Raw genomic sequence first — 15,614 nt, forward strand, 5'->3', positions numbered from 1 at the left:
CCTAGACCCTTCATCAGAAATGGGTCTAGGCCCGAAACGTCAGCCTTCCTGCTCCTATGATGCTGCTTGGCCTGCTGTGTTCATCCAGCTCTGCACCTTGTTGTCTCAGATTTTCCAGCATCTGCAGTTCCTACTATCTCAAATGCTGAGAGGATGTTTGCCTTCATGGGTGAGTCTAGGACCAGAGGGTGGAGTCTCAGAATAACAGGGTGCCAAACTGAGACTGAGATGAAGAGAAATTTCTTTTCAGAGGGTTGAGTCTTTGCAACTCCTTGCCACAGCTGTGGGGGCAGAGTCCTTGTGTATACTTAAGGCCAAGCTGGATAGATTCTTGATCTGCAGAGGAATCAAGGGTTATGGAGAAGGGGCAGGAAAGTAGATGTGAGGAATGTCAGATCAGTCATGACCCTATTGAAGGCAGAGGAAGCTCGAACGGCCTACCAATGTTCCTATTTCTTATGGCCTTAACAATTAGGTCTCAAAATGGGAAACTGTAAAGCAAAAAGACAGATAATGAACCAGTTTTCCCCACGGAACTTCAAATACCGTTCCTCTAAAACTCAAACTTTAATGAAGTTCAGGTCAACATTATAACTGAAAAGTGCTCATGTAGTCCATCACTGAAATAATGGTGTACGATTGAAGCAAAGTGACATAAGATGTAAATTTCAAGTTTAAGTAATTTGTAAATTGAAAAAATGGAAGATTTCTTAGATACAAACCATGCCAAATAAAGGGCAAGATTCAAATCTGTTGAAAGCTTATTCTTCTTTACCTACTCCATTCCTGTGGAGTACCTTACAAAGAAAGCCACAAATACGTTCTAATGAAGGTCATCATCGACCTGAAACTTTAACCCTGTTTTTCTCCACAAACGCTACATGACCAGTTCAGGGTATTTCCTTTTTAAGATTACAGCATCTGAAGAATTTTGCTTCTGTAATGAAAACCCCATAATAAGAAATATTTGGGTTAATAGAATAGACTGGATTTTGCATTTGTGAGAAGACATCGTGCAATTAAATGAAAATCTTAAAAAGAAATGTGAAGCCTGGTTGAAAAAAAATTCCAAAAGCACTTTTCTGGGTTCCTGGCCCAAGTGCCAGAATCTAATTCTAATCAAGTAGTTGTTGTTAAAATTACATACACATTAGCAATTTCTCAGGTCAGAATTCCAAGTTTTAAAAAAACGCACACAAGACAACATTCATACATTATTAAACTGGAGTGGGGGCGGTGGTTAGGAAAGATTTACCAGGATGTTGCTGGGAATGGAGGGTTTGAGATACAAAGAGAGGCTAGGACCTTTTTTTCACTGGAGTGTAGGAGGTTGAGGGTGACCTTAATGATGTTTACAAAATCAGGAGGGGAATAAACAAAATGAATGACAAGGGTCTTTTCCCTAGGGTGGGGGAAGTTCAAAACTAGGGGCATATTTTTAAGGTGAGAAGAGAAAGATTTAAAAAGGCACCTGAGTAGTTTCTTCACCCCCCCTCCGCCCCCACACAGTGACTCGTGTGCGGAATGAACTGCCAGAGAAAGTGGTGGACACAGGTAGTTACAATGTGCAAAAGACATTTGAATAAGTTCACGTGTAGGAAAGATTTGGAGGGATATGGGCCAAACACAGGCAGATGGGACTAGTTTAATTTGGGAACATGGTCAGCATGGACTGGTTGGACCAAAGGGTCAGTTTCCATACTGTATGACTTTATAACCATGAAACAGATCTGGTTTGGGCTTTTAACCTGCACTAAAGATCTGAAGAGAGAAACAAAGTCAGCAAAATTCATCTAACCTTGGAAATATACAGAACAAATAAATAACACATTTGAAAGAGCAAGTGTTGCACTAATCAAACATTAGCTGAGTTTATGTAGAGTTAAGCCAATCCATGATGTTTTTGCTGTTTAAAATCATATAGCCCCCAGAAAATAAAAGTCAGTTCTCAGAAAAGTCTATAAAGTTAAACTGAATAACAAATGCACTGCAGCTTTACACGTAGAGGGATTGAATACTTATTCATTCTGACGAACAGCATTAAATGTCAAGTCTTCTAAAATAAATGGCTGATTTAACATATTTATAGGTTCAGCTAATTGATTTCAATTTTACCAAACGTTTTACAGCACTGAAATGAATCGCTAGTACAATACACTCACCTTAATTCTCCAGCATTTATGAATTTCAATACAATGACCTCCAAACTACAGCTGCAGTCTTCTCTTTCTGCCATTATCAACTCAGGGGTTTCATACGCGCGCTTAATTCCATTGGCTAAACATGTATTTTTGACCCTCACAAACTATGACCTTCTTTAACATTTCATGTCAGGTGATATTTTCATTCCAGCTTTCGAAGATAGTTGCATGTTGACAAGATATTTAGCAGTGTGAAACAGTTTTCTTCATTCATTGGCAAGCTTGTAATTTGGCCTTTGGCCTAACCAAGCAACTGAATCGATGTCCAAAGAATCTCCCTCTACTCTGGAGTCGGTTGAGGCGCAAGCTTTAGATTTGAAGTCAATGGTAATCAATATAAATAATACAAAACCAAATCCCCATTTAAAAAATTTGCTTATACTTTTGAAATGGATTGTAAGGAAGCATTCGCTTAAATTTTCCTCAAGAGAAAAACAATTCCTATTTTATAATAAAGTCTTACTTGCACAGTACAAACACATCTATTTAGAAGCTTAAAATTTAGCAGTGTTTCAATATGGGAAAGCTGTATTTCACACTAGGGATACATTTTCAGCTGTATCATCTTACCGTTCAGAAATACTTTATAGAACCAACACCTTCACATTAAATGACATACAATCCCCAGACTTTTGAGTACTTAATGCACATGTTAAGGTATCATCCTTCTTCTACAAGTACCAGAGTGGAAAGGGAAAGAATTTTCTGGTGCTCCCTAAAAAGCATGGCCAGGCAGAGATATAAAAGTCTCATTCGTCAGTTGGTTGCAAGGTCCAAACTCAAGACTGGGCATCCACAAGGTTCTGTGGGTCATCAACAGCAGCAGAACTGTACTCCCACACAATCTGTAACCTCATGACACGACATATTTCCCACTTAATCATCAAGCCACAGATCAACCTTAGTTTAATGAAGAATATAGGAGAGCATGCTAGGAGCGATAGAAGGCATACCTAAAAAACAGATGTCAACCTGTTAAGCTGCCAAACAGGACAACCTGTGTGCCAAACAGCATATGCGTCACGTGACAGACAGAGCTAAGCAAATCCCACAACCAACTAATTCATTTAATTTGATTACCATATGTACCAAAATAAAATGAAAGGTATTGTTTTGCGTGCTATCCAGACAAATCATAAGTACATCAGGGTAATAGAAGAGAAGAATGTAGAATATATCGTGTTAGAGCATAATAGAGCAGACAACAGAGGGGAAGAAGCTGTTCTTAAATCTGTTGGTACAAGTTTTCATACTTTTGTATCTTCTGCTCAATGGAAGAGAGGGAAGACTATATAACCAGGATAGGAGGGGGTCCTTGATTATGTTGGCTGGGACATTAGATTCAGTCAATGGAAGGAAGGTTGGTTTTCATGATGGACTGGGCTGCATTCACAACTCAATTGCACAGCAACTGCCATACAAAACTGCCATGCATCCAGAAAGAATGTTTTCTATGGTGCATCTGTTAAAAATTGGTAAAAGTCATTATCAGCAAACTTGTAAATGGAGTTAAAGCCAAATTTGGCCACACAGTCAAGAGAAATTAAGGAATGTAATAAGGGGCTGAGTACACAACCTTGAAGATCACTGGTGTTGGAGGATTATTGTGGAAGTGGTGCTGTCGCCTATTCTTACTGATTGCAGTCTACAGGTTAGGAAGTCAAAGATCCAGTTAAAAAAGGGGCAGCAAAGTCCTAGGTCTCAGAGTTTGCAGATTGTTTGGTTGTAATTATGGTGTTGAAGGTGGAGCTAAAGTCAATAAATAGGAGCCCAACATATATATCCTCATTATCCAGATGTTCCAGGGAGGAGTATAGGCCAGGGAGATGGCATCTGCCATGGACTTACTACAATAGTAGGCAAACTGTAGCAGATCAAGGCAATCTGGTAGGCTGGAGTTGATGTGTGCTATTACTCACCTCTCGAAGCACTTCATAATGTGTATAGGAAAGGAAGAACAGAAAAAGCAAAACCAATTGTGAACCAGAAAGATACAACCTTCCATTTTTTTCAGACCATATAGAAACAACCATCAAGCTTTAATTAAACAACAGGCAGTGCTGGCGACTCTACAATTAACCCACATGAATATTCTACTTATTATCTTAGTAGTTCCTTTAGTACAAGATCAGCCTACACCTCAATGTCCATACCAGTATGTTAAATTTACATCAAGCCCAAACATTACTGAAATGAAGTGTATACATTCAACTTCTTTTGAGTATGGAACAGCAATGAAATAGGAAGAAGCCAAGAACAGCAACAGAACTGCCAATGGTGCTATTGCAACATTAGTCATCCCTGCTTTAAAATTTGATGGTTTTAAGCTTCAAATACATGATCCTATACACAGTTCATCCTCTGTGCTCTTGCTCTGCTGCACCTCAGAAACTATTTGCTGTTGCCTTCTCAAAATGCCTGAATTAAAAACATGTTGCTATATTAGCCTAATGATTGAGACATTTTCAAATATTAAAAAAAACAGATATTTATCTTAATTTCTAAATTCTAACTTTTTCTGCACCTCCCATTCTCAGGTTGGCCCAAATTTAATTGATTAATTATTACAAAAGTTAATGTGGCATCTAATTTTACACAGCAAGGTCCCACAAAGTACAGATAAATAATATGATTTATTTTGGACAAAGATAAAAGTGCAGTCCAGGAAAAGTTCCTGATCTTCTTCAGAATAGGGCCATTGGATTTTTTCTTCACTTCTGAATGAACAGGTTTCCAGGATTAATCCTTGGCTTAACTCGACAGAATTGATACAACAAATTCAGAAATTTAGAAAAGAAATTCACAAGTAAAAAATGTCACCATTCCAAGAAAATAATTTTCTAGCATACAGCATCAACTGCACAGCAAGAAGCCACTCATGCTCAAGTGGCGAATGCCAGCATGTTACTCCACACAAGCCTCTTCTCACCTGACTTCGTCAAACCCTATTTGCATCTCTTTCTATTGTTTTCCTTCAAGTTCTTTCCCCTCAACTGTATCCAAGCTAATCACAAACAGACAACATGGTAGCAAGGTCCACAATGTAATTACTCTCCTGCATAAAAGAGATGTCACCCTAATCTTCAATATCCTCTCCATATCCCACCTACACTTCCTGAAAGCATTGCATCCTGTTGGGATACAGTTCCAAGCATGCCAATCTAAACTGACAACATCCATAAAACAAGGTTCTTTTGTCTGCTAATTGCTTGGTACAATTTACAGTAGCTTAAAGCATCAAAAAACAGGCTATAATGAGAAAGTCAGTAATAACTAATAAATCCAATGAGGAATTCAGCAAGAAACATTTGTACCAACACTGCGATGTTGAACTTACTACCATGTGGATCAATTAAGCAGATTAGTTTAGTGGTACTAAGAGGAAGCCAGATAAGCACATGAAGGAAAAAGGAATGCAAAGATATACAGGTAGGAGGAGATGATGCAGGGTCAGAGAAGGCTAATGTGGAACAAACAGCAGTAGAGACCTGCTGGGCCCAACACCTAAGGAACAGTTGTTTCTGTTCTGCTGTATCCTGTAAAGTAGAAAATTTCAGTCCAATCCCAGATATAAACCATCCTTAAAAAGATGCAATTATTAAACTGCCAAATGCATTTGAACTTAATGCTCATGTTTCACTGCAATTACATGGACTAACAAAATCTAGTTCAGACATGTGAATACCTCAGCATCAAGAAACTGCAGTAACACTCCAAACAAGGAAAAGAGGCTTTAAAATGTTGTAAAATTAGCAATTTGAAGATTATGGTCCTGTTCATTTGATGCGGTTTTCCCCTACATTTGCACTGCAAACAACTAAAAACCTGCTAAACAATGCTTAGTAATGCCACAGGTTTCCCTTACACATTTGGCATATAATACAACAGGCACATTGGCACGGTTATCATGCAGGTGAAATCTATTCACTAAGAAAGGAATGCACTAGCCAACTTTAGAAAAAAAGGTACATTAGTCAATTCCACAGAGTTAGTTGGAATAAGCTAATTTAACAGCAGCACAAATAATGGTTTGATGCGTCGTCTTGAGTCTAATACAATGGTTACATCTCACTTGATCTGAAATGATACAGAAGCAGAACAAAATCAGTGTGTAGTATTCACGGACACCAAAGACAATGCAGAGCTATCTGGAATAATCTTCAAGATAACTATAATATGCAGAGACATGTTTTTAAAAGAGCATTTGATATTATTAATAAGAAATTACTTTGTAGGATGATTTTAAGATAACAAGTTCAACTAATGACATACAAAATGGACTTCCTAGGGACTTTACAATTTTATTAACTCGTTCTAGGAAACAGCTATCTCCATTGCATTACAAGGTTTAATTATATTAATCCAGTATGCACGTCAAAACAGTTGTCTTCCAAATTCAAATGCAGATCGCAATAGAATGCAAAGTACACTCATGGCCACAATCTATACTTTGTTGATTTCATACACTGTTGGTCACAAAAATTAAATTTCTGACCTGACAGAATATGCAAAAAAAAAAACTAACATGGTTGTAAGCTGAACACTGAAAGAACTGCAGATGCCGTAAATCAGGAACAAAAACAGAAGTTGCTGGAAAAGTTCAGCAGGTCCAGCAGCATCTGCGAAGAAAAAAAAAAAAAAAAAATCAGAGTTAATGTTTCAGGTCCAGTGACTCTTCCACAGAACTGTTCTGAGAAAGGGTCACCGGTCTCGAAACGTTAACTCTGATTTTTTCTTCACAGATGCTGCCAGACCTGCTGAGATTTCCAGCAACTACTGCTATGGTTGTAAACTATGTGGATTTTTCAACAATTACAGTGTACAAATTTTTTTGGCTCTCCAAATCTTTTCAAAAGTGGAATGGGGGAGAAGTCCTTCAATGTTGCCAGGACAGGGAGCTGAACAGTCAAACGCCATTGTTATTATTCAGACGAGCTGAAAATTTATACTGCTAGAACAAAGTGATTAGGTGATTATTAATTTGAATTACATTACAATCATAATACTCTGGGAAAAGAAACCTCATTAATATCCATTTCAACAAACCTCCATTGGGCAAATTACAATGTACTGCTCTCCTCTTAATTATCCCATCTAACCAGATAGTGGACCAGTTTAAAGACATGTATGTTTATTCTTGTAAAAATTATTCTTGTTTGCACTTCAATAATCATATCATCTAATAAACTTCTTATGGAAAACATTTTCTGCAGTACTTCCTGATGATGCAGTCATTACCCCAGCCTAAGCAGACAGAGATTCTAGTATTATGTGGCTAATCTTGCATATTGGTACCAAAATGCTCCAGGAAAAAGTTAAGTAAATGCATTTTAATGTTGCGCCAATAAGCTCCTTGCCTGATCTCATTCGTCATTTCTAATTACTTCCATTAAACACTAGTATTTCACTTCAGTGTCTCTCTCAAAATGCAATATCCATTCCCAATGGCTATGGAACAATTCCTGCCAGTGAGTGTGCGCATATATGTCAAGGTAAGAGGAGCTACTATAGCAACAATAAATAAAACAGCCCAAAAACTTTTATTGTACAAATAGGAATTGTTTTTTTTAAACTAAATTAAACCAGACTGATTTTTCCTACTCACCACTATTTCTTCTTCCACCCAATATCCCCCTTCCTAAAAAAATAGTAGGAACTGCTGATGCTGGAGTCTGAGATAACAAGGTGTGGAGCTGGATGAACACAGCAGGCCAGGCAGCAGAGGAGCAGGAGAGCTGACTTTTTGGGTCTGGACCCAGCTTTCCTGCTCCTCTGATGCTGCCTAGCCTGCTGTGTTCATCCAGCTCCACACCTTGTTATCCCTCTTCCTAAGTTGGCTTAAGGAGTAAAGTTATAAAACTACAAAGTCGAAGTTACTAAATTTTTAAACATCATGGAGTCAGTTGTTTATTAGCACCACTTCTGGAAAACGTAGTACACAAAATGACTGGAAAAAAGCCCCAGCATACTCATACGCATTCTAACATTGTGCCATTCAATGGTTTATTAATATTGTAAAACCTGGCTCTAAAAAAATTAAGCACTGCACTGTCTACCTGTGAAATGTTAGTTACCTAAATCCTTCCCAACAGTTCCTTTACTTCTTTAGCAATAAATGCGAAAGTGATGCCCACATCACTTGAATAAGTAAAGAAGTCTTGCTAATTTATGGATTATGCAGTGTACTCTAGTCCTGACAGTATACATTCCTCAAATTATCTAGGGGTCCTATACACTATGTTGTGTGGTCTTAACCAATGTGCAGTACCACTCTGACTTGATTTTCGAATGCCTCAACTGTCAAAGACAATCAGGAGATCTTCAAAATTTGAGAAAGAATCCCAGATTCAAATTCTAATCTTATGCAGTTTGAGTTAAAGCTCAGTTGTTGAAACAGCAGAGGTGCTACAATTTGCTTCAGCATCTCCAAATTAGGAAATGGGGGTGGGGGGTGTCAAAGGTCCCATTTGGGAATACTTGCGTGGACAAAATGGACCAAGCTGACATTTCAACTGCTTGAAAAATCTGTTTGGTATTTAGGCTGTATGACAAACAGTCATTTGGGTAGATTATAAACATCACTTCAACTTGCAGAAGTAAAATGGAACAACACTCCTCCAGAGTCAGGAACCACAAGTTTGGGGATTTTTTTTTTGAGATGGTGGGGCGGTGGGGTGGGTGGGAAGAGAGGTGGGTGTGGTTTAGTGGAACCAAAATCTATCCCCCAAATTTCATGTTTGATCATTTTCCCCCAAATGTCTAGTAACCGAGCTGCATTAGAAACTTATGACAACATTTCAACATAGTTGAAAGACAAATATTAGAATGCCATTCACCACGTTGCGAGACAAAGTGACAGAACACCATGACATTCCAGTCCCATGTGTGATGGCGAATGGCAATCTAAAGTTCGTTACACAGTCAATGCTTCTGCAGTGACAATTCAATGCAAAACACTACCTAACAGCTGTATTAACACAGATGTGAAATTTTACTGTAACATACACGTGGTTACTGTAAAAACCAAAGTGCCAATTTTTGTGATATGTAGTAGGAAACCAAAGGTTATATCCTTTGACTACGCAAACAGATTCATTTCTGCACATTTCCTCCTGGGCAAGAAATAACTGCAGAGATTGGAATAAGACGACAAAGTACTATTTTATTCAAATCTCTTAAGTCTTCTTAAAACAATAGCCCTCCAGAGAAACAGTGGCAATATTCAGCCCAGAAATAGCAAATATCATTTAAGATGATGCTTGAAAGTAGGTGGATATTGTAGCTCCATACACAGCAACACAAAAAGTTTGTGTCCAATCAAACCTGGGTTACATCTAGAGACAGCATTTTGCAATAGGATGAAGTACAGGTGGTTATAGGTCTGTCACCAGAACAATTGTGAAATCTAAGTGATTATAATTAATTTTTATGTTAGTTAGTTCTAATATGTAATAGTACCCCAGCAGCAACTTCAATGTGTTACAGTAATTATAATTAACTGCGGCACGAACCAGTTCCAAATGCCAAAAACAACATCACATTATTACTCCCTTTCTCTGCTATCCACTTCAAAACTTACTATAAATGAAAGGTCAGGTTTCAGTATTAATTTTTTTTTTTTCAATGTTTCAGACAATTATAAGCTTACTTAATCATATTCACTACTTCCCAAGTTCAGCATTTAAAATCTAACACCCACTCCAATACTATTGAACTGCAATCAGTTACTGCACATAAGAAAACTTATTTCTGCAAAATTATTCTGGCAAATATTAAGTCTGAGTTCTAATAAAGATAAAGAACGCTACTAAAATTGGAGACCTATTTAAAGTCAACAAATTCAAACTCAGAAGTACAGGTCTATGAACCTAAAGACTTTGAACATTCTAAATGCTACATTTTACAATTAAATATTTTTTTTATTTTTAAGCAAGTACTTGATTTTTAATCAAAGTTTGTTTTTTTAAGTCAACAGAAAGATGCACTCTCTTCAAAACACAACAGGCATTCAAAAGAGATAGCAAGAACTGCAGATGCTGGAGCATTCAAGAGAGTGCTTCTCAAGTCATACCGTTACGTGTCAATGCACATTTGCAAATCTACCACGTCAACCTCACCACATCTCTTTCCCGGTAAATGGTGAATTGTTTTTACTCGGAACCACGCCTGAAGTTTCAGGAAACGAGCATGGGTTTTGTTTAATTCAGGAATCCGAAGGGCAACCACATAGATTTTCTTCACAGGGTTGGAAAAGAGTAAATAAGATACAAGGAGAGTTTGAATTTATAGATTGAATGTCATTTTAGCATTCTTCCATCTGAGAAGTGATGATCTTCATTTAGTGCATTGTAGCCAATGGCTGTCAAGATCAGTCCTTCAGAAGCAATTTCTACTTGTGAAGCTGTTATCTAATATTTGGAGCTGCCACTATGAGTGTTGACATCTGCCATCACCATTGATCACTGTGGTAGTGCATGGGAGTCTACAGGAGATGTCATTATTTTTTCGACATATTTTAAAAACAAATTTCTCTCCAAAAGTAGAATATGAAGGTCTACAAAAATTCAAGATATTCAAACAGACTACTTAAATATGTAGAACTTATTTTCTTCTGGTTACAGGTCACCTGTTTTGGGACCAGGCTGTACACAAAATAAAACAAGAACTGACCAACTCATGACCTCTGACAGCAGCAATCTTGGACACTGTGATAATGAGGAATATTTGGCACACATGCTGTTCTGAACGTGTACTTTATGCAAACAGTTTTTCAGAGCTCAGTCCTGGCTCAGTAGTACTCCTCTACTCAAGTCAGGACCATGAAATTCAAGTCTCACTCTCGAGATTCGGAAACAATCTAGGCTGCCATTTTACAACAGTATGAGCAGTGATGTAGTGTTGACAGGGCTATTTTCAGATTACAACATACAAATTGCTTATGAGAAACAACCAAAGTCTATCTATATCACTTTCCACAATCCAAACATAACATGTTTGGATGTTTGAGAATGGAGTTGCCCAGACATAAACGTTCTTATAGATCAGCAACAGCATTTTGCAGTGGTGTACAAATCCTGATCACTCAGTAAATTCAGAGATAAGAAAATTGGTTTTGTCTCTGCTCCAAGAATATTTTCCAAGAAATTCAGAATGCTTCATATTAGCTGTACTGAGAAGATGCATCATGGATTTTTCTGGAAACATTCCATTTGCTAAGAAATTGCATCTTGACCAAATCAAGTCAATGGGCAATAATTTATACCAGAACAACCTCAACTTATTCTCCAAGATTTAAGCACAAGGTCAAGTATTAACATTACTCTAAACAGTAACTAAACCTGATGTTCTTCTAATCTCTAACACAATATTTTCTCGATCATTTAACTTGTTTGATTCTAATAATTAATTGCTTAAGATACCATTGGCCCAAACTCAAAAATAAGGCGCTCACAATCTATACACTAATCACATCAATAACTGCAAAATGGGTTTTATTTTTGGGATTCAGGCTGTAATTTCTGAGATTTAAGATGTATGGAACCAGGATGCAGTCATCTCACTGGATGCAGAATAGAATCAAGGAGCTCAACAGCCTTCTCTTGTTCCTCTTACAAAAAAGAGAAGTCATTGTAAGTAATTGAATATGCCAATGAAAAGGTCAAATGTAGCCATGGGCAAAATTAAACTAGTGAATATTTCATCAAGCTCACTTTAGAAAATTACTCAATAGCATGACAAAGAGATTGCTTTAGATTGAAAATAAGTGTGTAGAATTACGGCATTAGACCAGTAACCACTTCGTCTGCAACAATATCTTTTAACGCCAAAGCAGTAAGATTATTTTTGTAAGGGAAAGTATAACTAACATGGGTTTCATACACTGTACAAAATTACTGTAAGAACAGTTCTAACTGAAATCAAAAATCTATTTCACTCAAGCAGCTTGGTTATCAAACAAAAATGTCAGAGTGTAATTTGATGCTGAGCTCCTGCTGCTAATTACAACCTGTGATACAAAGAATCCAATGTCATTAGAGACATTTCCAGAACTTTTGCATTCCCATTATGCTTCCCACCCTCCATCACTACACACACACACACACACACACACACACACACACACAGTGCCCTCTAATTGCAGATATCCTGACTCATGCAGATCTCTGGATGGGCAAAACCAGCTAACAGAGACAGAGGTAAGCAGGCACAGACAGACTACAAGTCACCATAAACAACACTTCACCAGATTCCTCACGAGATTTATTAAAAGAGCAACACACATGTAGTTTAGCTTGTCATTTGAACCTCCCATTTGCTTTACTGACATTATAATGATCATATTCACTGCTTTCCAAATTATAGAGACACAAGCCACTGCTATCTCTCTCACACACACAATTTGAAGCTCAAGTTATAAAAGACTACCTTCTTTATTGTTTTAATCACATTGTTCATCTGTGAATCCTAAATTCTAGCCCAGCATCACCAAGTCTTCGGTGGGATTGTGAATAAGCACACAAAGAAATAGCAGGAATACTATGCTGAGCCTCTTCAAACAATTGGACATAGTTAGGAACATGATTTACAGAGACAAGAACATCACAGCACAAATAAACCAGGCTAGTATATCCTATGTAGACAGCCAGTTAGCTCACTTCAAGACTGGGCATTTACCAGAAATATTAAAGTTGAGGGATAATGGTTAAATCTAACTTAGTACATTGGAATACGGTTATTCCCATCTGGCTTATGAAAAGAATCTACTTCCCAGTTTCCATATATCAATAAGTTAAAAAAAATTGTGGTCTGTTACAATTTTTTGAATGGAAATAAAATTTCATACAACTGGTAGAGGTAACCAGTGAGTGCACTTGTAGACAGTGCAAATCATTACTTTTACTTAAGAAAATCCTAAAAACAGTGCACACTTTGGAACAGGATAGAGATCATATACACGTTAAAATATATAATTATTAAACCTTGAATTATCATTAAAAGTTCTTCCATCACTTCAAGTGACCCACTCACAAACATCAAGACAAAATGCAAATCTAACTGCAACATAATGAACATTGGTTGATATCTACAAATCTGAAATTCACACATAGTGATGTGAAGCTTCTTGTCATGTGGTCTCGAAAACATGATCCTATTGAGATCCAAGAATCCTCGTTTTCTCCACACTTGTTCCTGTCTTGTAATACAAGTGGCAACATATAGCAAAGTATGCAAGTGTTGTTTGCACAGATTTGATGACAAAATACATTAGCCAGAGAATCAAAATCACATTATTTTGAAACAACACAAATACTACCATTCTAGTCAGTAGGTGGGGAGTGACGCAAGTAAGTAACCGATAAAACCTATTCAAACAGGAGGCTTTTGAGTAAAAGATTGAATCTCCACTATTTGCCACTCGTCTAGCCCTACTGAACAGTCTGTGCGTTAGTTCTAATAGCATTATAAATTAAGCATACAAATATTTAAGTAGTGAGGGGGGTTTTCATTTCTCCTAACAGCAATCATGGGAATCTGGAGATGAAAAATGTTGGACAAAAGTCCACAGACAGTGGGAACAATCTCTGGTTTTGGCTATATGATGGAACTACACTAAAGAAATAACTGCAAGAACATTTTTATGCAAAATAGAAATTAAAGACCAATTACTCAATCATAAAGCTTTTAGATTGCATAAATCTCTTGTTCATAGTATCTTTATCCTGGCATGGCATTGTATTGTACATGAGAGACAGATAGAACTGATACTCAGGCACGATTATTTTTTAAACTAAATAACATTATCAGAAAAACAAATTGGGAGAGACTAAGAAAAATTCAGAGTTATTACAATACAAAATGCAGGACAAGTGACTACTTGAAACAAAATCAGTGGTCTCCTCTAGGCTATAAAATTATCAATCAGCCCACCATTCCGGCCAGATCGCTGAAAACGAAACACCTTTGCCCCTAGCCGACTTTTTTTTTTAAAAAAGTTGTTAAATTTTCAGAAATGTCTAATCGAATCCCTTTTAAAAGTTGTGGCAGATTCTCTAAGGACTATATTCAAAAGTACAGGTAAACAACACGAACAATAACAAACTCTGATCGGAAGAGCAGAAATTTCGGAGTTTGTTATTCAACCAAAAGTTTTGTCGAAACAAAAGTGACCGTGAACAGCAACTCATGCATCGTCCTACTGATTAAACATGAATCATCTCTAAATCTTCACCACAAATGACAAAGGGTTATTTCTTTAAAAGTCACTTTAATGTCCTGAGTTTTGAAATAAAATTGCCAGGGATTTTGCCAAAAACAATAAACAGAGGACGGGGTGGAAAAAAAGAAGTTACTGAGAATTAACTCATTCGTTCGTTATTTATAAACAAAAGGAGGTTCGCTTTTGAATATAGTGGAGACGGTGTAAGTACGGAGATGCAGTTTGCTCACCTGTCCCAGGTTGATGAAGCCGTGTTCCCTGGCCACCCTGGCGGCCTCCTGCTGCCCGCCAGGGATCCGCACCGCCCAGGTGTTGCTATAAACTTTCGGCGGGGCGGTGTAAGAGGCACATAGTGCGATGAGGGTCCAGGACGAGAGGACGGCCTTCAGCCCCCACTCCATCCCCAAGGCCCGCTTCGGATTCACAGTCCAGCGGTCAAGCGGAGGTGGGGGGGCTGGATCTCAAACTCCAGCCAGTGCCGCCGCCGCCTCCTCCTCAGGGCCCCCCGGCGCTCGGTCTCTACCCGGGGGTTGTTTGCACAGCCCCCTCTTCCCGTCCCTCACCCTCAGTCCTGGAGGGAGGGGAGGCCGGCCCGTGACGGGGGTGGGTGGGGGCTAAGTCGAATAGTCGTTCACTCCGTCCCTTCCGGACGGACCGGTCACTCGGTGGAGAGGGATGTGTGAGAGATAATAAAAATCAACAAACGGTAGACCAGTGTCCGAGACCAGGCCCTCAGCGGCGGTGCCGGGTGTCCATGATGCGAGGTGAGCGGGTGTTATGTGTTTGTGTGACAGGACCTGGCACTCGGACACGACACGGACACCCTCCCTCAGCTCCGAGCGAACAAACCCTGTCCCCTCAGGAGACTGCGCGCGCGCGCACACACACACACGTTAGAGGTGGGGGGGGGGGTGCAGCAAGCACGCGCCTGCTCCCGCCCGGCCAGCCAATCCCCACACGCGATGGGAATGCGGACCGGCGTGCATTAGGGACCGCCTCTTTCCCCGCCCACCCAGCGGACGGACACACCCATTCCCCTTTGTGCGCAGGCGCTCTCTCACATCACGTGGCCCTCCCGCCGTCTCCTTGTCCTTCATGACGTGAACCACCCTGTTCCATCGCCATGACGTCAACAGCCCGGCCAACATTCCCTCCCTGGTTCCTAGCACTTCTTGGATAAATAGTTGTACAGTTTT

General features: G+C 38.8%; 1 protein-coding gene across 1 annotated transcript in view; it reads right to left on the reverse strand.

The window, feature by feature from the left end:
- furina (furin (paired basic amino acid cleaving enzyme) a) overlaps window positions 1-15,305 on the reverse strand; it is an 83,210-nt gene extending 67,905 nt beyond the window's left edge. Inside the window, exon 1 of the mRNA XM_048617101.1 lies at window positions 14,649-15,305. Within this exon, the coding sequence (XP_048473058.1) occupies window positions 14,649-14,819 (171 nt within the window). The 5' untranslated portion in view covers window positions 14,820-15,305. The remainder of the gene's footprint in view (window positions 1-14,648) is intronic.
- Between the last annotated feature and the right edge of the window lie 309 nt (window positions 15,306-15,614).

Source organism: Rhincodon typus, chromosome 36, assembly GCF_021869965.1.
Source record: "Rhincodon typus isolate 14 chromosome 36, sRhiTyp1.1, whole genome shotgun sequence".
In the NCBI taxonomy this organism is placed as follows: domain Eukaryota; kingdom Metazoa; phylum Chordata; class Chondrichthyes; order Orectolobiformes; family Rhincodontidae; genus Rhincodon; species Rhincodon typus.